The following is a 24,248-nucleotide window of genomic DNA, read 5'->3' as shown; positions in this document are numbered from 1 at the left end:
ACAATGGGAAGTGCGAGAAAAAAAAATATAAAAAAGAGCGAATCGGAGCAAAATTCTCCGCAAAGAATTTTTACCTGGAGGTTTCGACGGCGGCACTGATGGTCAAGCATTCTTGGCAGGGTTTACTGCCAGCCCGTCGTCTGGGCACACAGCCCGCGCATCCGTCCCATTTCTCAAGGGTCCGTTTTTTTCTAGAAGGCACCCGCAGGAATCGCCGACAGCTCGGCCCAGGCGCGTCCGAGTCGGTGGAGAAGCCCGAAACCTCGTCCTCCGTGTCGATGCACTGCTCCTCGTCCTCGTTCTTCAAGAACACGGAGTCGGAGCCGAGCGATCTGGAGTCCGGATCCGGGGGATCCACGCTGCCCATCGACGCTAGCGGCGCCCTTCTGCCGGACGACGCCGCCATAAGGTTGCCGACCGCACCGGCGTAGAGGCCGACCTCGCTACCGCATGGCGATAAATCCGGCGTTGGCTGTATTACCTGATTATAACAAGTTTTCGAGCTAGTTGAATTTACCCCATTTAATGGACAACTATTGTAACATCCATTACAACACCGCTAACTACGATTAAAGTAATTTTAATTTATTATCTGCAGCAAAGATCGCTAATTATAATCTAAAAGGAGATAACAGAATTATTATTGTTGGAATAAAATTATAACGGTAGTTAATCGCGTTGTTTAAGATAGCAAGATAATAATGTAAAAAATAATTATAGAGCAGATTAAATGAGACGCAATGTAATTTATTTTTCAAAGTCTGCAAACGAGGTAAAGATTGTTAAATAGTGTTAAGAGGAAGTTTGCCTTGAAAAAGTTGCAATTGTAAATGTTTACCTGGATATCGATAGGGTAATATAAATCCCATGGCTCATCGTAGGCGGCGTGACGCGGGAAGGATGGAGGAGGCGGAAGGCACGGCATCACCATGGCTGAACCCCTTCGTTCCAGATAACTACTTCCAGTGCTGCTACAGGTGACCGAGCTACATCTTCTGTAATCGACGGGGGGAGCCAACCTCGGTTGCCTGATTGGTGGTGCCAATAGGGCGTCGTATCCACCTCCGACTGAGGCAAAGCGAGGTGCCACCACGGGTGAATGAGACGGGTTCATCTGATTTAAAACATATCTATGTGTTATCAGTGCTTGATGGAAGAAAGAATTAAAAGCTGAATGCAACTTAAAAAGAACGCTTATCTAAGTCCAAATTTGTGCATTTTACAAAAGTATAAAGATAAACTTTGTGATTTTGATAGAATAAAATAAGATACATTTCTTAATTATTTTGTATAATTCTCTATACTAACTAAAATATTATTTTATAATTTTTAATAAATATGGTAAAATTAATTATAAATATTGTTTAAGAGCGTATAAACTTCACTATCACGCATACACAGTTTGGATTTTCCACACTTTTTTTGAAATTTTTTGCCAACAAATTGCTTTTGGCAAATTGCTGAAGAGTACATACACCTGTAAATTTTATCAACAGTAATTACAAAGTTTTATTGCATTTAGACATACCGTTTTTTATTAAAAACTATTAAATTTATTATTTCTTTCTCAATTTATTCACAAACATCCAGCGGCAAATAAAATAATTTTGAATATTTAAACTGCCACAGTTTACCTCGACGCACAACGACCTCCTTGGACCACGACCCGGCTTGGGTGGTAACCTGGCAATCGCTTCGAGAGCGGCGGCAAGTGCTCGTTCTTCAGCTTCAGCTTCCGCAACTGCTGCGGCTGCCGCCGCAGTCAGCGCCGGGTCTTCTAGTTGTTTGCTCGCTTTACATCTAATAAATATGTAAATATTTAAGTTCTCCACTTTAATGACAATCTGAATACTGGGTAGTTGATAATGGGATGTGGCGAAGTATATCCTGTTGAAATTACTATTTTAGCAGCAAAAATATCAAGAAATAATTACTTTTTTGTAATTGATTAAAACTGAAGATAAAATCAATAGTCTGTAATAAAAATAAATATGTAAAAAATCACAATTTTAATTAACTTTGAACTTTAATTAAGCAAGATTTTTATTAAAAAAAGATTGAATGTTAAAACTTGCAAGAAGATATTCGAAATGCTACGTATTTCGCGCGAGATACGACGGTGCAAAATTGTTATAATTACCTGCTCTTGTAAACTACCAGCAGCACCATTAAGCTGAAGAAGCCGCCGAGGGTCGCGGCTATCCGTACCCCCGTCATGACGTCGTACGTCTTGTAAAATTCGATTTTGAGCTGTTCGCGCTCGCTCAGAGTCGGCGTTGCATCTGGCAGGAACGTCGTCGGATCTATCGTCGTCGTCCCTGTCGCGTTGCTGCCGACACTCCCCATTCCTACACATCAAAAAGATTTGCCATTGCAAAAAAAGAAAGGCAATAAAATATATATAACAACGTTTGCCAACTCGAGTTGAACGTTTATACTCCGTAAATTGCGTTTGAGTTGAATGCGAAATGTCTGCAACTGATTTTACGAACGTTTCCAACAAAGATACACTTCGATATCGTAAAGTTTGCAAGAGTTTTTCTGCAAAATGGACTGCTACGCATCTGTCGTCGCGCTCCCGTGGAAGATAAAGTGCGGGAAAAGCGTATAAAAGACCTATTTGTTCGTACAACTTTGTTTATCGATTCAGTTGTAAGTATTGATTCGGTACTATCGAACTAGCGACGAGATGAGAACTTCGATGACGAAACGGAATAAAATTGAAAGAAAGGTCAACTGCATTCGAAGGAACTGAATCGCTTGAAATCTCTCTCGGAGAAAAGTGCATAAGCTGCGAATCACAACGAGAGAGCTTTTGTTTACCGAACTGTGTCGGCCAACGTATGCTGACTGGGCTCGAAAATGGAGTGACGGCGCTGAATTTTCTGGAACAGAACGACGACGCGTCGTCAAAAGAGGAGCTGGCATTCGCCCGCGGTAGGATTTTGCATTTTACTACAAAAAATAATAGGAAAAAAATCAAGCGAAGGAAGCCGTTGCAAAGGAAGCCGGGAAGGCATACGCGAAAAAGCGAGAAAGAGAGAAAAAAAAAAGAGTTCAAAGAGGAAGAAGAAAAAACGCTACAATCATTGAACAACAGTCGACGGAGAGAACGAGGGTAGGAGCGATACACACCTCTCTCGCTTCGAGCTTGGCCAGCTAGCATTGTGCACGTGGAGATGGTTGTAGGTTCACGTATTGATTCCACCTTTGCGAGCCTACCTCCAACGGAGCGCACGGCATCTGAACGCAACTATTACAAAATTTATTTCGGAAACGTTATCGTTCGAGGTCTTCGGCAGACTCAGGATGCGAAGTGCACCGAAAGCAGGATCTCACCGAAGAAGAATGTTTCGTGAGGAAAAATGTTCAAAGAAAAAAAAAAAAGATCGACGGCCTATTATAAAGCAGCTTGTCGTTATTGAAACGCGACGAATCCGTTATTTGCATAACAGTCGGCACGACGGCGCGTATACAACGTCGTTACGGCGACTGGAGGGCCACTTTTAAAACCGACGGTATTCCTTTCAGCAAGAACGAGCTACTCCTTAATGCAATTGCTTTCAATTTTCACGATCGTCGAGTCGCAGACGCGAGCAAGACGGGCTTCCATTCAAATGGGGGAATTGGGGGGGGGGAGGGTAGTAAAAGGGGGAGAATTTAACGACGCAAGAGTGTGCGGTTGAGAGCTCAATAACTTCAATATTTCAGATAACTCGCAGAGTTATCAGGGCGCTTACGGGAGTTACCGGGCATTTCACTTCGGCGGAATTTAACAAGCTGCCTCGTTTGAGGAGGCCTGGGGATAATGATTTGATAAGAGATTCCGCCGCCCTTGAAAACACTCACGCCTCCTCCATTGATTCAACGTCCTTAATCACTCGGGTCAGGTCAGGTTGGGTCAGACGACAACCTGTGGATGCTCGACGTTCGAGAAGGTTGTTCTCTCGCCTGTGCCCCCCGTAAAATTAACGGCGTGATAAATCCCCCAAGGAGTTTCGACCTACAGAATTCTCACCACATACCGAGAGCTATTTACTATTTGCACAAAACGATCGAGGAGGGGCGTCTTACGCAGCGATGTGAAACCATTGCGGAGGCATAAACACCTTTGGAATAAACAGCGCATTTCCCCTCTGCCTTTTTCTATTGCCTACAAATTTTTGGACTAATTCGAAGCCAGTAATTTCTTCGAGAAAAATGTCGAAAAAGTCTATTGTCCTGAATCAAATATCTGTGTGATATTAATTTTCAAAGTGTAGATCTATGTCTTGCTAGATTTTAGATTTAAGAATTAATTAAAAAATATTTAACATCGAAGAACTGGAGAAATAATAACCTTCCTTGCTGTTTCTTTAATAAAGAAAAAGGATCGCTAAACCGGGATTTATAGATGAATAGTGAATTGAAATTTATCTCTTGAAGAGTTCGTGCATTTCGTGCGCCATAGCGTGGATTTATTCGTTCATAATTCGCACACTTGGATTCTTTCGTCCAATAAACTCATATCCCAGGCAATTCTCATAGTGTTATGAAATATATGTGCGAGGATGTCGAGTAATCAGCATAACATCGCACTTTCAGCGCGTGCATCGGCGCATAACAATTGAGCGTATCGACTTACGCGTTACCCGTTATGCGTTCTAACGATCGCGCCATGCGGCTTGTATATGGCACTGCCAATGAAATTTTGAAAGGGATTACCAAGGTAGATCCTGCTGCGCGCATGTGCTATTACGTGGCATTAAATTTGCGCACAATACAGACCCGAGAGTCTGCCGGAACATAGCGGAGATAATATTAGACGGGCGAAATATAATCAAACGGTTACGTTACGGCGAAGTCAAACATACAGACCGGTCTCTCGTTCTTCGGCACCGTTCGCTCAAAGGAAGTAGGGTAATCTATGCCTCTCGCATCTCTCCCCGTCTTGTCGCGTTAATGACAGCCGAAGCAAATCACGTCTACAGACGTTCTCGCTTCGAAAATCGAAGCGAGCGAACGTTTCGCCTTTTCGACCGCAGCTTAAAATTCAACGTTTATCGCAGTAAAATCACAGCTGAAAATGCTTACAAGTATATTATTCGATTATATTATCTATTATTTGATTAGTATTTTTGTGAATTAAATATAAAATATGTAAAACATACAATGAGAACTATTCGAATTTTATAAAAAATCTAGTAAAAATAATTAAAATTGTCTAAAATCAAAGAAGTAAAAAAAATTATTAATATTAATTGTATAATACTTGTGAGATTCTTTCTGTATATTGATGAATTTTTAGATATTAAATAGTCTTGAAACTATTATACTTGAATAGAAAAATTTTAGATTAATTTATCGTAACATACATTTTTAACTTGCAGATGAATACAATTGAATTATTTCAACCTATTCGATATTCACGTATAAAACCGGGCATTATTTAAGTAAATTTTTGTTTAGTTTGTTATTTGAAGAAAATTTTATTCCTTATTCGAGAGATGGCATTTTTATGAGCTACACGTCAAAAGATCTTGCCGGGATTCGTGCGGTGGGAACTTTCAGAAACGCAAATTTGCGCCGCGCCTAACTTTCGCGAGGGCGCGCGCACCACGTCCGAGGCGGTATCGACGTCCGAAAACTCGGCTCAGGTGAGAAAGTTATGCGCCTGTACGGAGCGTACAGATAACTTTTAAATATTCGGGAAAGTTCACGTGCCGATACACAGCACGGCGTAGAACGGTATATTTTTCCGTTCGATTCATAAAACGGAAAGAGCGAGTCTTATCGACATCCGGCAAACGTTATTTTTCCTCTTTGACGTCTGGTGGGCGCGTGTTATCATTTCCACGTCGGCAAACGGTCAAAAAAGGGCTCGTGCGACATTGAGTGAAAATGGGTCGTCCGATAATTCGTCCCCTCGAAAACACCGTTACGATATGTATGGATTTAGGTTAACATCATTTCGTCGATTTCGCAGTGGCGCGCGAATCTTTTGTTCACGATGTCTTGGAACACTGTAGAACTCTTAAGTTAACAGAGAATTCTTTATTAAACATAGCGTGCTTCTAATAGTGTAAAAAAGTATCTCTTTTTAAATAAATTTCTATACATGTATGTACTAAAAAAGAATACCGTTTTATCAAATATTAAAATATAAAATAGGTCATAATTTCCATGTTGCACATTAAATATTTTTACATATTTTAAGTCTATTATAGCGATTTTGAAAATATAATTTTCACACCTACAGTCTGTAAGTTTATTTTTATATTTTAATGTCAAGTCTCCAATGTGTCACTCAACGTCCAGCTTATCGTAATCTGTTTGCATCTCGGAAGCAAATATTTCCCTTATCAGGAGATTTTTCGAAGTTTTAAATTATCTTGTATTATTATTTAGCAAAAAATACATGATTTAATGTTTCTTAATTAGTCGATACAATTAGGACTGTACTACACATATGTACACATTGCGTGTTCTAAATGTATATTATGTGTTATTATCAAATTAAAAAGTATATAAAGATTATCGTTTCTCGACACAGTGCACTGTGTATCTATTATTTCGTAGCAGCTTTATAAAACTCTCTAGAGAATTTAATAGCTCATAAATTAAAGATTATCGTCAAATCTTTTGCATCGCCAAACTAATTTGTTTAAAAAAAAAATCTTTGAAGGTTTTGATACATTCGCATTTGCTGATTATACACCGGACTGTGTCCATCTATCTCTCCACTCTATAAGTGTTAAAGCACGCGATATAAATGAAAGGGAAGAATATTGGATAGAAGCACGCCGGGGCGCCGATAATTCGATCCCAGAAAAACGTTCTCGAAGCATCGCGGATTTGGGTCACTGGTTCGAGGCCTGTTGAATGCCAGTTCGTTCCGTTGATTCTGCCGCTGCTTCGCGGATTATAATCTTTACTGGAAACTCCGAGCGACCAACAACATATACGAGGCCACTTGAATACCGAGACTCGGATGAAGCACGCGGGGAAGAGAGGGAAAAGAAGAGAGGGTGAGAGGCACAGTATCGTAGATCAAATCGGTGGATGGATTTGCCTTGTTCCGCGATTTTTTCGTCGTCTCGCGAAAACGCTTAACGCCACTGTATTCAAGCTTTAAGAATTCATAAATACTTGAAAAACTCAAATATACCTATCTGGATTTTCCTCTTGCGCAAATTTCGCGATATCAACGACACTCGAGTTATTCCTAAGCTCTCGTGATATTAAAGCTGGATTTCGCGGCATTAATATGACAGTATTTCATTCGCGGAATTTTTTCACGTCTCGATTGTACAAATCGGTAGGATCAGTCCTTTCAATGTCGTGATAAAAAAAAAAGTTGAATAATCTGCGGTTTTAATAAGTTCAATATATTTTATCTATCTATTCTTTATCCCTATATATTAAAATAAATCCCCACATTTTATGTATTAATAAAAGAACCATTTTAATGAACCAGATGTCACGGTGCGAGAGGTGCTTTCGTCGAAAATTCGAGAGCCATCAGGAACAAAGAATTATTCATCAAATGCAAAAATTATTCCGCTAATTGTGACTTATTCAGAAATGTAAAATATATTTGAAACCTCATTATTCTATTATCTCTACAAAACCCGATTCGCGTAATATTGTACGTTGACACTGTTGAAAATTGTAGTATAATAGCGATATATTAAAAATACGTATGCATATATTATACCGGAAATTTTTAGAAAAATACATCTTAATAAAAAATAAATAACTTTAAATTTGATCGACGAAAGATATAGATATTTTTTTAAAAAGTTTAAGAAAAGTATTGTAATATTAAAATTATTATCCTCTCGCGTTTCGGGGGGAAAAAAACATGGACTAACACGGAAAGCGCAGCGAGAAAGAACAAATTTATCGACTTGAAAGAATATTTAATGCGGTTGCTATGCGACTAGCAATATGCATTTTCGAATGGGCTGTAGTCGCCGGAACGAATTCCAATGATCGTTCCCTTGGAAACATCGAACAGCCGGGGTCGACGCGCGAAAATTCGGTAACGAGTACGTCAGCGATCCCCGTAACTCCGGGTTATGTGCAAAGCGTGTGCAAAGCCGGTAAAGGGCAGGGAGTAAAGAGGAAAAGGGACGGAATCGATAAACCGTCCTGCCAAAGCAAGCTTCGCTCGACCGAAACGCGCGACACCTCTAACGTCGTAACGTTCGCTCCGGTCGACTCGAAACATTACGATATATTCCCCGAAATGTGAAATCATAAATCAAACGGACTCGTCACGTCAACAGAAATCGATAATCGCGAAACATATGTTTGCGCGAATAGATAAAAATTCACGGGCAATCGATATTTCTCAGGATATTTTAAGAAAGCGCACGCAGGCGGTAATCAATTGATAGAATTAATCGAATATTCACGTGTAAATCTTCTCGGGATTAAATCGGAAAAAGGCGCATCACATTCAATTGTACGTACAATTTGATTTCGAGGAAAAAGAAAGAAATTTCTCCGCGAAGCGTGATACAATATCCAATGAAAAAGATTAACGGGCGAAGATTATAAAACACCGACTGTTAATTCGTACGTAAACCGACTGTGACTCCGGAGCTAGAGCACCGTGGGAGGGTGAGTGTATGTATGTGCATGACGAAGATAAAGAAAATAAAGGATAAAGAGGACAAGGGTTGGAATCGATAAACCATTCCGCCAGCTCAAGCTCAGTTCCGCCAGCTCAAGCCCAGTTCACCTGAAACTTGCCGAGTTCTGGATAACGTTGTAATATCCATTGTGTCCGATGGAAAGAGCTCTCGTGTCGGGAGCTATTAAAATCCAATTTTACAAACGGTGACGCAAACTGGTCAGAAATAAACTCTTAATCAGTGAGCAGAGATTATTTTTTAAAGACACCTCTTATCACATTCAATCTATCACCATTGCTTGTTCCGTAATTAACGCGTTCTCGTTTTATTTCGATCTTGTCAGCTTAATTTACTCAGATCTTAAACTTTGACTTTTGCTACTTTTTCTTTATGCCGTCTGCGAAGGAATCCATTCTCTATCATGAATAATGCTTTAATAATGACAATAATGATCGTAAGATAATTATATTACCGTTATAGCGATCACTGCATAATTTTGGGCTATTACATCACGCGTGCATTGTGCTACTATTGATTAATCACCGCGCCAATTACGTGCGTAGATTTGGAAAGGAACAGCTTGATCGTCCAAAGAAGGCCACGTGGATTGCCAATTGAATTGAGCTGAGTTGAGACTGCACTATTGATCGAGACACGCGGATCAATGTATCGCCAACGATAAATACCCATCGACCGGAAGTAACGGACTACTGCAGGCAGCATCCTCGAAACCTACCCACTTCGCTCCTCTGTGCTCCAAGCATATTCAGTCGTAACGTTTACAGCGTTTCCCTATTTCGTATTCACGAATTCCGCGGCCAAGGATGGTTCTAAATGTCTGTGGGTCCGAAACGAATATATATCTCTTTTTCCTTCAATCTCCAAGATGAGATACTGCGGCGATGCGATTCCGATCAGCGCAGTTTCTTGTCGGCGCTGTACACTGTATGGCGTGTATGCATATTTCCTAACCCAGTTTAGCGGAAAGTGTGACGGGTGGAGTACGCCAATATTTTCACGATTCTGTTATCCAGTGTGCGAAAGAATTTCGGTCGATTGAATATTCTTTTGAGCTATACATTCGAATGATCACGGATTCCATTTAACAAGTTATATAAATACAATCTTATTTCTTGCTTCACTACATTAAATAAAATATTTCCAAATTTTCTATTTAAAAAATTAGAAAAAATTTAAAGTATTTTTAAGTAGTGTAACAAATTTTCATATAATATTATTGCTAGCAAAACCGCGACTTTATCGTGTTTGTAAAACGATCACCAGACCGATTGAGGTGGTGGCCGGAGCGGAATCGAAGATCGATTTAACTTGCTTACAACGCCATTCCAGGCAGGTGTTGCCGCCTAACTAAGGTGCCATTTCGCGCACGTGTAGCACATCTCCGGAGTCAACATCTCTGATGTATGGCGCGACGTAATTGAGCATTACTGATTCCCCGATATTTTTTGGGACGAGCTCTTATTATACTCGGGTGCTGGGTCTTTTGTGTTTGAAGTGATTTCGAGAGACATTACGGAGATGAATAACGCAGTTAAGCAAGACGCCAGTTGCACAGACAAACAGGATCAGTAGTGATGAAAGGAATGTGTAATTTATTTCGCGCTTTAATGAAGAAATTAATTACTGCGGTATAAAGATAGACACGTTCGTCTTCAAAGTACTTGGAAACTGTTCTATTATTATTATAGCAGAAAGCTCCTGGTCTATTCGTTATCTTCACTAACTTCTTTTACAAATAAAGGAATTACAATTAAAATAATTTCAATTTTAGACATCATTATGCTGAAAAATGTCTACTGCAAATAACTAAAAATGCAATAATTTTAATAATTGTTTATCATTTAACCATAACCTATGATTATTCATTAATTGTAATTACGTTGATAAATCATGCGCAGTAGTCATTAAATTGATCGATAATTTCTAATTCTGCCTTTATTCAATCGAATAATTTATATTCTTATTTTCGGTATTACGATCGCCGACTTCAATTATCAGCGCTGATTCAAAAATCAATTAAATGCAAGTTTTCGCAGACGAGTTCGCGTTTTCTCGTTGAAACGACCGAAACAGACCTATCGCCGTTTGCTAGTCTGCATGTTAATATTTGCATTTCATTTCCATTCCCCGTGCTGAAACGCGATCAATTCGGTCAACGGGTTTTCTTACATGCGCCACTGCGTGCAAAGCGTTCGATCGATAGCCGAATAACGAGGAAATTAATTAATTATTACGCGTGGTCTGCGCGTGAGAGACGGGCGCAGCCCGGTCTCCGAAAGAGGCGGCTTTACAGAGTAACGATTACTCGAACCTCAAGCTTGATGTAGCATACGCTTGATAATGATAAATGCTTACTTCGAAGTCACTTATAATATATTATACGCCAAATTGATTTGGACACATTTGCGATGTAAATTCTGTTACGAATTCAATTCAATTCGGAGAAAATGATTGACTGACAACTAACTTTATAAACGCGATTGATTAGATTTAAGGATAAAGTCCAATCACACTCTCAGCTTACTCATCTTTCATTTTTATTCTGCTCAAAAGAACCACATCCTTTCATCTCTAGTTCGAAGTATAGTTGGTTGAAAGTCGGCACATTATCGATAACTTGCGATGCTTCTCGTTCAAGCTCAGTCGTTAGACTCGTCATTCAGCCGAACATCGATCCTTTCGGGGAAGATTCGTGAATGATTAATCGCGCGTGAAGCGCGCAACAGAGATCATTGGCAATTTGCCTATTTCTTCGCATAATCAATCGGTCTTATCTGCCGAGTCCACATCGAGACTCGAGGTGCGCAATTTACATCGAACATCTTGCTTCGCGCGATGTCGCGAGCGAGCGCAGCCCTGAAAGAGCGGGTCTTCCGCGAAGGGTGGCGGCGATGCCGCAGGTGTGCCGCTCAGCGCAGGAGAAGGGTTGCTGCGGCTGTTGGCCGACACGGTGCGGCGCGGCGGTGAGAGGCGCGCGTTACCGCGCTATGCTTTTATTTCCTCGACTTCCTCCCCGACGGTCGGCTGGCTGGTCGGCCGGCCTGCCGTCTGCTCGAACGAGAAGGTGAGCAGCGGAGGGCGGTGGACGCTGGTAGGGGCGGTTGGTTGGGCTGGTAGGAGAGGCAGGTATCGATTCCATCCTGCATGGAGAGGAGAAAGACCACCCTTCCTCCTCCAGCCCCCCCCCCCCTCCTCGTTTCCTCGTCCTCTTCCCTCGTCAAGTCCCCCGTGCAACCCACGCACTCCGGGTCACCGGGTCAAAGCTCACGGCCGCCGGCTCACTGTTGCTTCTTCGAAATGGGTCTCTCGCGGCTGGTGCGCGTCGGTGCGTACCTGTTTTTCGAACACATGCGCACATGTGCGTGCTCGGCGGTTTGCTCTTCTGTTACCGTGATGTCACGGGATTAATCCATCAAGCTTGCTCGTCGTTTGCTACGCCGTCACATAGTCACGTAATTATTTCGCGTAATATAATTGAGCTTTGAACAATCGATGTTTCCATTTCCCGACAAATTACAACATTTTACTTTATTTGTGAGATATTTGATATTTGATATAAGAACGCGTTTCAGAAATGAAGTACAAAGCTGGCCAAGTGTCCTTCTCTTGATTATCTTAGCTTGATATTTCTCGAAATGATAACGAGAATAAAATCAATTAATATAAAGCAAAGTATGTGGTTCCACTTGACAAAAAAAAATATAGATACGAGCACTTCACAGATGCATCGTTAAGCGACATCATTAAAGTTTCAACTCTTCTTTCACAATTTTTTGCTATTATCATCCATAAAAGATATGATCTGCTCGAATTACGCAACTTATTTTATGTACAATATATAGAGCAAAAAAAAATCCACAGGATCTCGTCAAGCATCTTACAGGGAAATCTTAATATTCATAATACATCTCATATAAAGGATATACAGAGAATATTTTCAAAATATATCAGTATCTAACCACAAATTTATTAATATAGGTGTACCTATAAATTATTACTGTAACACAAGATTTTACACATAAATTATCTGTTTATAAATTGCACATATAAAATATTTTTTAAATATCTAATAAACTTCCTATATTTAAAATTATTAATTAAAATTAATAATTAGTTAATGCTAATTATTAATTAAAATTAACTAATAGCATTAACAATGATTACTTCTATACCGGTCTTACGCGATTATTTTCTAAGTTCAGGAGCGTTCGCTATTCTTAATTGTAATTTTTCAATTAATGTGCGCCGATATCGATTAGTCAGCGGTCCAGCGGTGGTAAATTTAAAGCATTTATGTAATTTTTATTGAAGTCAGTGTATTTTAAAGCACGATGACAATGAGATGTATTTTTACATCATACATAACGGCGGCTATATTTTCAGCTGTTCGCCGGCAGTCTGACCCGCCAATGGAACTCGACAGCTTGACAGTCTCCTTTAACCGGTCTACTCTCGCGAACAAATATGCCCTGACATCGTCGCTATGATATAGCTGCGGTAATCCAACAGGATAGGGTCCGAGAGAGTACAATGAGGGGAGAATTGCGTTGTACATTAACTGTATAAATTTACTTTGCCCGTCATTGTCAGTGACCACGCTAATATTGCATTGTGGTCGTAAATCTTCGCACGATTATATCAGCTGCATTCTAAATAATACATTCGTTTAATTAATATTACCTAGAGATTAATTTGGAATCCTGAACTTAATTCCAATCTTCTAATGAATTCAAAGTCAAAATATTCTTGTTGGGATCATTTGCTTGAAGTTGTTACGTCTAAATCTATAAGCGACTTTCAACTTGATTTTCGCAAAATAAAAAAATGTCGCATCTCGCAATAGTGAAATATTCAGGTTATATTGTAATACTTTGCTACGTTCAAAGAGTTTTTCTTTTATGAACTCAAGCATTTCGACGTGGAAAACAGACTCTCGGGTTTACTAGAAAGATTCTCACGTAACTGAATTTTAAACATCACTAAATTGAGTTTGTGTGCCTAGAGGAAAAAAAGCTCGTTTATTAAGTGAGACTTATCATATCGCATTTTTTTATTAGCTAACTTCTCAATGAGTTTCGCGAACACTTTTACACATTGTCTGCTGTCATTTAAAAAGCTATCTGCTAGTAATCAATATTAATAATTTTATAAATTTAATATATAAAAGAAGAATAAGTTGACGATGAATAGTCACACAACAATGCATCTACTGTGTTTAATATTTTTACACGTGCAGTCTTTAATTTCATTTAAACGTCGTAACTTTTCAATTATTTAAAATTAAAAACATGAGAAAAAAAACACGTATTTCTACTTTAGTTATTGTATTTTGTAATTATTTGATATGGTATCGATTTCAGCGACGAGAAGTTATTCTATTCATCATAAATAATGGAGAAGTTTAATGTTGAAACACATAGTGTATATATCCAATTTGTTAAACTCGCAATACACGTGGCTTGTGGCTTCAATTAACGTCCAATTATTTTCAAGGCACTTAATCAACGAATGCAGATATTGTACACTCGCCGAACTATTTAATTCTACGGCCGCTTGTGCTGCAGGAAATTTTTAATTACTGAGTAGAGATTACTATGTTTCTGCGCGAGATGCGTTATTCTTTTTATTCGCCGTCGCTTGAACTAACTGCAATTCCCCAATGTTCCTTTACAACGTTCCTTTTCATCCACGAAAAATATTTCCGCAAAAACTCTGAATACCTATGAACGACAGTCTCGCTAATGAAATGTCCAGTACCAGACAATGTATAGAGTGTCTCTAAACTCTGTCAGATATTTTTTTCATTATAAAATTTTTTATTTGATAGCAATAGATAAGAATAAAAATAGACAATAAAATTATATTTTATAACAATAAAAATAGATAATAAAATTATATTTTAAAATTTAAATCCAAAAATTAGTTAAAGAAATGTGTAATATCAAAAATAATACTTATATTACAATTCTATTTTCTTTATCTACGACTTTGAAATATATTTTTGCATCGCCAAAAGTTATTAATCTGTCTTTCAAAAAACTTCTATCTCTGAACATTGTAATCGAGAATGTTGTCGATTATAGACTCAATCAGAAGATTTTGACGTCAGAGTCGAATGGTTGAATAATAAAATGTCGATATTGCTTCAGATGACATAAAAAATTCTCTTTCGCGAACCGCAATTTCCACTTACGTAGATTTTCTCTCTATACGTCTTCTTTAAGGGAATCATTTTGAGATCTTTTGATTAAAATATTTACTTACTTTTATTTTCACTTATTGAAAACTATTTTAAATTAAATATTTACGAAATAAAATTTTTTAATAGTTATTTAGTTTAATAGCGAATAATATTTTAAATGACGTAATTACGTATCCAAATCAATAATTTCTTATATATTATACGACTTGTATCAGAATAATAAAAGAAATACACAAAAGTTCATCGAAGGATCATCTTTAAAAATCTTGAAGATTTATAAACTATGCATACAAAATGTACAAATGTACTCTAATATACTTCAAGGCTGCGGTATACTTTAAGGTATGGAATATGCATGAAAGATTATATGTTAACAGCGCCTTTAACTTAGCAGTATCTTTGAATGTTTAATGAAACCTATGCCAGAAACATTTCTCCTTTGGAGCCCTTTTACGTAAATCCTATATGAAGGCAAACTTTAAGAAGCACATGTTTCTAATTTAACCAGAAACACGCAAGTACTATATTAATTTAATATTAAATGTTTTAACAGAGATAAACTTCCGCTCGACTGATATGCATATACATTGTGCAGAATTTAATAATATCATTTAATATTATCTTTTTAAAATTACATTACGTCAATTCAAAACACATTGACATTATTTTTTACTTTATTTCTGTTTTTACTTGATTAATAAACCAAAATTATTTATCATTTTATAACAATATATTGACAGAGAGCAGTGCTATGTTACATTTTAATCAGATATATCCAACAGAGATAAGTTATTCAGATGACTTATTTTTCTCTAATATATTTCTGTCAAACACACGTGATAGATTAAATGTGATTACTGATGAGATAAAAAAGTTTTTCGAGATCCATAAAAAGCGAAAATTAAAAGCTTCCATGCAGTTCCATTGAAATTATCATTATATAGTTTTCTTTGAGATATAACAATGAGATTTAACAGTAGAATTTAATAATAAAAGACTGGATAAGATTTACCTTAGATCTGAAACAGTAAAAAGTGGCGAGCGACAAAATTCTCTCTTTTCAATAGATGTATATCGATTTTCTGGAGTACATTGTGCGATTCCCGAGAGAAGGCAGGGGAAAAAGATTCGCGCAATTCACATTTATGAGGAAGAACTGGGGAAGCAAACACTAGTAATCGATGTGTTCACGGACACCCCAATGTGTGTTGCGGGGCGATGCGCCCTCCGTTCGGCCTGTTTACAAGAAAGTAAATCCACCTCAGCGGAATGTCGTTTTCGCGCGGAGCTCATGCCAAAGAAGGGTGGAAGAGAAACGCGGAAAAGTGGCCAATCTTTCTCCTCTTTCCGATCCCCTTGAGAGTCCACTTGGAGCCGGTCCAAAAAGTGGTCGCGGAGAATTTTGCATGACGGATAACAGCGTTTCCCGAGCCATTCAGAAATGTTGCGACAGACGGAAATCTCAATTCGAGAGCGCGGGATCGATCGGAACGGTGAGAGCAAATCTCACGAGGGGAGAAAGGGAATCCGGGAACAACACTCCGAGAAAGATTCTAATCGAACCGGCACCGAGACGGGGAGACGCCGGACGCGCGGGTATCCGCGCACCGGGGACATCCCGCGAACGGTGTATAAATCGGCGATAGATCACTTGTAAAATATGTAGGACCGTTGATCGTGAAACTGGTAATTGCCCGGCGCGGGTGCCGGTTACCGTGAGATTAACGAGGGTAAGCCACTGTACAATTTCCGACTAATAGATTTTCGAGTTGCTAGCAATTACACGACTGTGCGCACCCGCATGCTTGATCCTGATAATTTATGCAACCAATAATTAATCTCAGTACGCGAAACGAAATGCATTATTATGACGTAGCGTGCGTACGCTGTCGTGTACACACGGTCCGTCGGAAAATACCGCGCACGTATTAGCCGCGGCGCGCTGACTCTGTTTTGCCGAGTATTATGCGCTAGATGCTCTCGCGGCCGGATGTATTCCGCTGTTGATGGATTGCAAATATAATAACGAGGATGGAGGATGCATCGGGCATTCGAACGCGGTTGCCGGCGACGGCGGGGGTGTGTTTACAGCCGGCGGTTAGTGTCGACTGCCGAGAGACTAAACAGCAGCCGACCTAATCTGCAATGCAGATGCAAGTACTTCTGTAACTTGTAACGTGAGCGTCCTAAGAGACTCTTGACAGCGGACCAGCTCCAGTAGTAGATGAGCATGGATATGATGAGAGCAAATTTGCCAATACCACAATGGCTGCTCGTATGCCGCTTGCAATATTGTGTGTATGTATGCGCAGATAATATCTATCTCGATAGAGTTATACCGCATGCCAACAATTCTTGCGGTTGCAGACTGTATTTTAGGAACATCGCAATTATAAAGCGCGTAAATTGAATTAATTATGTTGATTTTATATGTTACTTTTTTTAATTTGCGAATAAAATACCGGCACGTGTTTCTGCACGGAGTTATTTATTTTGAAGATTATTTATCATTCGTCATAAAATTTGTTTTGTATTTATCGCTTTCGCAGTTTTGCGTCAGTTAATATCTCGCTCAAGGCGATGTTAAATGAAATACTTCATCTCTTCTACTAGCCGAATATCAGAATTTCATATTTTGTTTGTAAAATAAATATTTTCCCTGCGATGGCTGCAGCTATACTCTTTTTCTAGTATGGGAAAACGATTGCACGATTATGTTTTTACGGAATACGATTTGTAACCAATTTCTGTCGAAGCATGAATATTTGTCGAGTGATGTTGACCATGCGAAAGAAATGAATTTCTAAGATACAAAGAGATATCGATTGTTACCCGCCGTTTTCAGAATGTAAAATATGATCTGCAACGAACATATGAACTTTTTACACGACATCGCTGCAAAAAAAATCTGTGCTTTTTCCAACTTGCGATAGCGAGTCATCAATAAAAGCCAGAGTAGTGTTAGAAACACGAAGCGCGCGTTTAATAGTTACCTTTCAAAGATTTAACGACAATAAAAACACACTTCTAACGAATTGAAAGAGTTTGCTGCAAAATTTTTATCCGTACCAACTATTTTTATAAACGGAACAGAACGCGAATGTCCGCAATCTGAAGCAATCTAGTTTCTATCGATTTTATAAAAAATAATCGCGAAAACGCAGATCGCTGGGGATCTAAGTTTATATATTCCATCCGAATGTTGTTCGAATTTTATTTATCTATCATAAAAAGTGCATGTAACGCTCGTGCGGAGTTGGGAATGCGGACGACAAGCGTTCACCGCCACGTATGGAATATATGGATTGTCGAGATTGATTACGTTGGATATGGAGTACAAATTCGGTCGATTGGATCGGAATTTGCCTTTTTCTCCGCGGTCCCCGCCAGCAATTCACCCATCGGAAATCGATGTCCCGGCTCGATATCGACGGGCTAGGTCGATCGGCGCCGTCCCGGTATGGAAATAGCATCGCGCGCCGTTCGTCCGGAGGGCCAATAGGTGTCGGAGGCGCCTCGGTTGTTCCGGGACTTTGTTGAGAAACTAGAACGAGCTTATATCGCCTTCGATGGCGTCGTAGGGTCGTGCCTGGGTCGCGCCTGGGGCGGCACCAGCCACGGCGCGGAGGACGACGACGTTGACGTTATTCCGCGAAACTCAGAATCCAATATCGCAGAACGCGCCTCATTCTCTTTCCCCATCAGCTTACTCCGCTGTCCCTATACCCTTGTCCCGAGTCCCTTCGCCGTTCCCCAAAGGCCTCCCTGATACATCTAATGCGCGTCCTTTCTATTCCCCTTTCCCGCCATTCAGTCTTCCAGTCCCTCGCGCGGACGGAGTGAGACGAAAGGAGAGTTTAGCATTTCATACGTCTATCCGTTTATGAGAAAGTCTCCCTTCGCTCTCTTTTCTTCCTCCCTATCGCTTATTTTCCGACCTGCACTATCTTTCTTCCTCTCGGGCGATATCAATTCAGGGGTGGGTAAACGCCTATAGTAAACAACGGCTGATATGTCGATATTTCTAGGTAGTGAAGACAGAGGAAATAGGCTGTGTATTTGAAAGGATCGGTACTTCCGAGGAGAGGCTGTATCTGAGAGAAAGACTGCCGGATCATGGAATAACTAGATAGATACGAGAAATTCGTTGAAATATTGAAATATTTTTTGACACAAAGATTTTTTTAAATCGAAATTTGAATATTGTTAGTTATTTCTATTTTCTGTCTCCCCTCTTGACTTCTCACAATACATTTTTGCATTGAGATAAAAAAATATATTTATTTTCCGAACGTGAAATATATAATTGTCGGAAAAATTAAAACGGTTTTTTAACAGAAACTAATGAATGTAAAATGTTTAAAACGTGATATGCATCCAGTGCTCGTGTTACAATGATGATATTGGAGATTCTATTACGTGTGTTAAAAACTAAACGCCCGTAAAGCGCTTAATTAGGTTCTTCACCGATATTTGATCGAGAACTTTGCCTTTCCCTTTTGATATCCGAGTATGTTGATAAATGATCGGCCAATAATGTTATTGAAATTTCAACCTCGTCGCGTGATTACGAAAGTGAGAGCCACTCGTCCTTGTTTTATCGATCCCCGATACAAGTCTCGATCTGCTTCATTCTCTCCGCGAAAAGCCACGCTATTTCGCGAGCGGAAATCTTTCGCGCTTCCAGTTATACCGGCCCTTTTCCGATAGCATCGATTCGATAGAATCTGAGGCTGTACCTCTACGTCAATTTCTTTTACCGCACGTGCACGCGACGCCTTCACCATACACCGCAGAGATGCGTCACGAGCTTCTGGATCTTTTCAAGAACTGTATGACCTTTCGCGGAATATGTACCAGTTGCATATCGAGTATTTCCATGCCATTTTCTCCGTTTTGACGCCGAACGAGATGTCTACGTAGTTTAGATATTTCAATAAAATTTTACACTCTCATTTCTGCTTAAAGGAGAATCAATTAAATATATATTTTACTTTCAAATCATTTCTATGAATTTAATGTGTATAATTTAGATAATAATTAATCTACTTTTTTAATAATATATAATTTACCGTTTTCGTCGGCAAAACGCAGTTGCCTCTCGTAATGCGAATTTTCCAGGATTTCAATCTATAAAGGACATCGGATTCGAAAGCAGCCTTTTTACGGGACGCTTTATTGACTAGGCAAAGAAATATATATATATTTTTTTTTTTGAACCAGATGAGCTTTGGAGTACTCAAAGTAACGAACTGGGAAAAATATCTCGGTTGAAATCTTCATCTTTAATTTCTCGCACCAACTTTTTCTTTATGAAAATGTTTCAGCGCAAACCATAAAAATATGCTTGTGTATGAGAAAATTATCAAGTAAATAAATATTAATAATCTCATGCGAGAAAGTACAAAAGTACATCCCATATTTCAGTTGAAATCTGACAAGCGGGCAAACAAGTGCACGGTTTGATACACTTTGTTTCTTTTTCGCAGAGAAAATTACAATAGATCCTGCTTTGTAAGCAGTCTGCGTCGACTCGGGTCGTAAATATTAGAGGAACAAGGATGAAAATACAATCGATGTTAGGTTTTATTCCTCACATCTACCCTTGGTTCGATATTGCATTATTCGATAGTATTCCGTAATAACTCGAGTTTGAGAACACTAAGGGCGAGTGGGACTGCATTCCACCCGTATTCCTCCTCGAACGTGAACGGTATAACCATCTTGCGTACCGTCAATAAAGCAGCTCGAATCGGAAATCGAGTTTATGCCGCGTTTATGCACGATTCACTCTTCGTTCTTATTAGACTGCGAGAAGTAAATCCGTTTTACTGGCAGACAAATCATCGCTCGAACAAGAAGTTAAGAATGCGACGGCGATAAATTTTTGTGATATATAAGATGTCTGGTAAAATGCGTTTAAATGTGTTATTATAAAGATTACACTGATCAAATTTTTATAATTTATCTATTGTGGAAAGAAGAACGAGTGTTTGTGTGTGACATTCATGTTCTCTCGGGCGACATTCGCCGTCAAAAGGCTGTCAAGAGATGTACGTCTTTCAGAAGATATTGCCGCCTAAAAAATTCAAGTAGTAAAATCGCAATTGTGATCAGACATACTTGAATACGTCAAAGCATTTTTTTTAAATAAGAAAAATAAGATAAAAGTTATCAGCATAAATTTTGCAATTAATAAAACTTAACTTTGCAATTAATAATTCGTTTGTTTGTTTCTGTTTAGTTTCAATCTGTTCATAAACTCGAGAGTGTAGGATAGAGCATTGCAAAAAAAGTTTTGCAAACTAATTTACTGTACATACTTTGATTAATTAACGTCCGTCGTTTCTAGAGGTAATCGATTTTATAAATAATCTGGTCAATGCATTGTATTATAGAGATGTCTGATACAGTATTAAAATCAATGCGATTAATTAGTAAAATTTTAATTAGCAAATTTTGTTTGTTGTAAAATTGGAGAAAAGTTACATCATTTATTTTTCAACAGCGAGCCTGCGCGTAATAAAATAACAATACACCCTTCTCTTCGATGCGAATTAGTACTTACTTATTGAATGCTTTAATGGGCATTTTACGATACTTGCGCGAGGCGCGGGGCGCGCAAGAAAAGTTGCGAGAGATCGTAGAATGCAAAGCGCTTTCTTGAAAGCTTCGCCAAGAATACTTTGTGACGCGCGTATCTTTCAGAGCGCGCTAAAAGCTCGGCACCGCCGATTCCGTCGCGCGATATAGCCGCACTCGATCAAGTAATAACCCGACTCGAGCCGATTGCCTCACGTGTCTGTTTTTAAAGTTCCCGAAGTTGAAAGTAACCGCTTTGAGATGAACCGACTTTGCGAATCAATTGCAGTAGCTCCGGAGTTCGTGGAAAGAGGGACGGAATTCGCGAGAAAACGGGGAGAGTCCTGAGAAAACGTGGGAGGATGTTTTGCCACTTGCACGAGTGTACCGCAGATGACGAACAGAGTTTTCCACTTCAAACCGCAGGGTTGCAGTTGTCGAAGATTGGACGGTACTTTACGAGACTTTTACTACATGAAATCGAAATTCCGGAAAGATCGCCTGGCCGCATCTTTCCGGCGTGAAAAAAGATATCGTGCGGGTATCCGCGGCATATTGAAAGACGCAGAACTTTCTCTCGAAATAACAATTTAATTTTTCTATACATTTTGATTTTGCAATTATTGCCACGCCTCGTGAAATGTGAATGAATTATAATTCACAGAAATGGTCTCTAGAGAGAGAAACGATAAAACATATTTCTGCGTAACGGTGCAAACGTAATGTTCTATTAGTATCTTGAACGCTACAAGTTGCTCGTGCAGAAATGCATTCGAGCGTTGTGCATGGTTCAAGGAAAATTGAATAGCAAGCTTATAAGCATATAAGCTGCACGAAACTAGACGGTCATTCTCTCACAGCTGTTAATAATTGAACAAGAATATAGGTAGTCTATATTTGCGAGATGTAGGTAGGTGTTTTTCGTGCAAAAATTGCCTCGACAGCCTTGCGTAATATTTTTGCTCTGACAATAGAAGAAAGTTAACTTTCTTTTTCTATTTTTTATGTTACTTTTTTTTATTTAATTGTTGTAATAAAATGCTTTATACGATTGTGCTTTATTATTCCAGCAGTTTCTTCCACAGAATATACTAGATAATATATTAAAAAAAAAATAAAAATAAAGCGTGTTATTATAATTATAATTTTAAAAATCATTTGTTTTTGCACGTATTTTAGTACAAGTTTTTTTTTCTACTTTACATGCAAGCAACCTGTTATATTGGAGTTTATCCAAGTATGTCAGGCACTTGCGTATATCCATTTATATACTCTTATTTATCTTACATATACTGCGTGTCTATGAATCGCTATCACGAAACAAAACAAGTACACTTATGTACAGTATGTGCTAACAGCACAGTACCCGAGAAATACTTCGTCTTCATGCATAATGCATTGTCGAAACGAACTAAGTGGAGCGGAGTCCGGCAGACAAAGAAAAAAAAAGGGGGATGAATCTCCCCGGAGTCGTAAGTAGCGGTGAACCGGTAACGCGAATCGCGGTATCCCAACCCCCTAAATCTCCCCTGCTTTCGCGGTTCCTTTCTGCCAGTATCGTACCTCATGCTCCGACTAGCGATTATCACAGGCACAGCTTGCGATCAAATTAAAACGCTCCTTGAATGGGCTCGTTAACAACATCGTGGCGCAGCTTCTCGGCGAGACTCATTAAATTTATGTCGCGGCAAAAGTTTTATCCAGAAACGACGAGTCCCTCCTGCACCGGCGCCGCGAAGCTTTCTTGGCTTTCTACGTTGCTGTCACGTAGTCTCGCATTGCAAATACTGTAATGAGAAGCGCACTACGAGAGGGAAGGAGGGATGCACAATTCTGCGAACGCAATGTACCGACGAGGTATTCTCAGGCGGGCGAAATAACTCATTCGTCGACTTGACTCATTCACTCGTTTATATATTTGTCCTATTTGCATTATACCGTGGTGCCGTAATCACGCAATTATTTATACAACATCGCGTTAAGAAACTCGCTGTAATCCAATTAAACATTCTTGCTTACTATGTGATAGATTAACTAAAATCTCCAGACATTTTTTCGCAGTTTAGCGATTAATTAGTACATTGTCAAATTGCTTAAGGAAATTCTCATGTGTACGCGTCTAATATAATGGTTGAAACATTATTAAAATTTTTGTCCACAAAATTCAGCTAATAAGATTTGGCAAACAAAGAGCTATTCTGCTTTATACGACTAACTCTAAGGACAGTGATTAATTATGTGAATTAATTCATGAAATAATAAGTAATTAAAGAAGGAAAGAGGAGCAAAAGGAAGAGAAAGGTCTCTTGAATTTCTGCCTCAGTTATCATATATTTTGTCAAAGATGTCAGAAGTACGAGAGGCAAGTAATAGGAGGTAATTTCGCGGAACATGGTCGGATGAAAAAAATGAGAGGCAATATAGCCTTTGTTCTCATGGCCGCACAAAGACATTTATCTGCCGGGAGTCATCCAATGTCCGGCTAGAAAACACTACTTTTCCACTCTATACGTAATCGCAGGAGTGAATGAGTGTAAATAAGTTTATCTCGGGAGATTTTTCTTTTTATCCACAGTCCCGTCTTTCTCTCTGCGAGTGTAGTCGCTTGTTCCTCGATCAAAAAGAGGATTTTTATCGGCCGTCCACGCGCTCCATTTCATCTATTAATAGATAAGAAAGTGCACTTGGAAAGCACTTGTTGTAAATAAGCCTAGAGACATTATTCAACGATTTTGGCCGGAAAAGACTATGTGTGCTTAAACGAACATTGTGCATCAGAAATGACGCGGAAAATATTGCGGCACGGCTACCAGGAAGTACGC

At 39.1% G+C, this 24,248-nt stretch overlaps 1 protein-coding gene across 7 annotated transcripts in view; it reads right to left on the bottom strand.

Moving 5' to 3' along the window:
- Positions 1-24,248, bottom strand: part of LOC105674065 (uncharacterized) — a 77,808-nt gene that overhangs the window by 8,428 nt on the left and 45,132 nt on the right. For all 7 annotated transcript variants that reach the window (XM_067355850.1, XM_067355851.1, XM_067355853.1 and 4 more), the window contains 4 exons: positions 2,141-2,348; positions 1,635-1,800; positions 839-1,114; positions 75-481 (listed from right to left, as the gene is read on the bottom strand). In XM_067355850.1, the coding sequence (XP_067211951.1) occupies positions 75-481; positions 839-1,114; positions 1,635-1,800; positions 2,141-2,348 (1,057 nt within the window). The remainder of the gene's footprint in view (positions 1-74; positions 482-838; positions 1,115-1,634; positions 1,801-2,140; positions 2,349-24,248) is intronic.

Source organism: Linepithema humile, chromosome 5 (assembly GCF_040581485.1).
Source record: "Linepithema humile isolate Giens D197 chromosome 5, Lhum_UNIL_v1.0, whole genome shotgun sequence".
NCBI lineage: Eukaryota > Metazoa > Arthropoda > Insecta > Hymenoptera > Formicidae > Linepithema > Linepithema humile.
The sequence above is the reverse complement of the archived record's forward strand: the minus strand, read 5'-3'. Positions and strand labels throughout refer to the sequence as shown.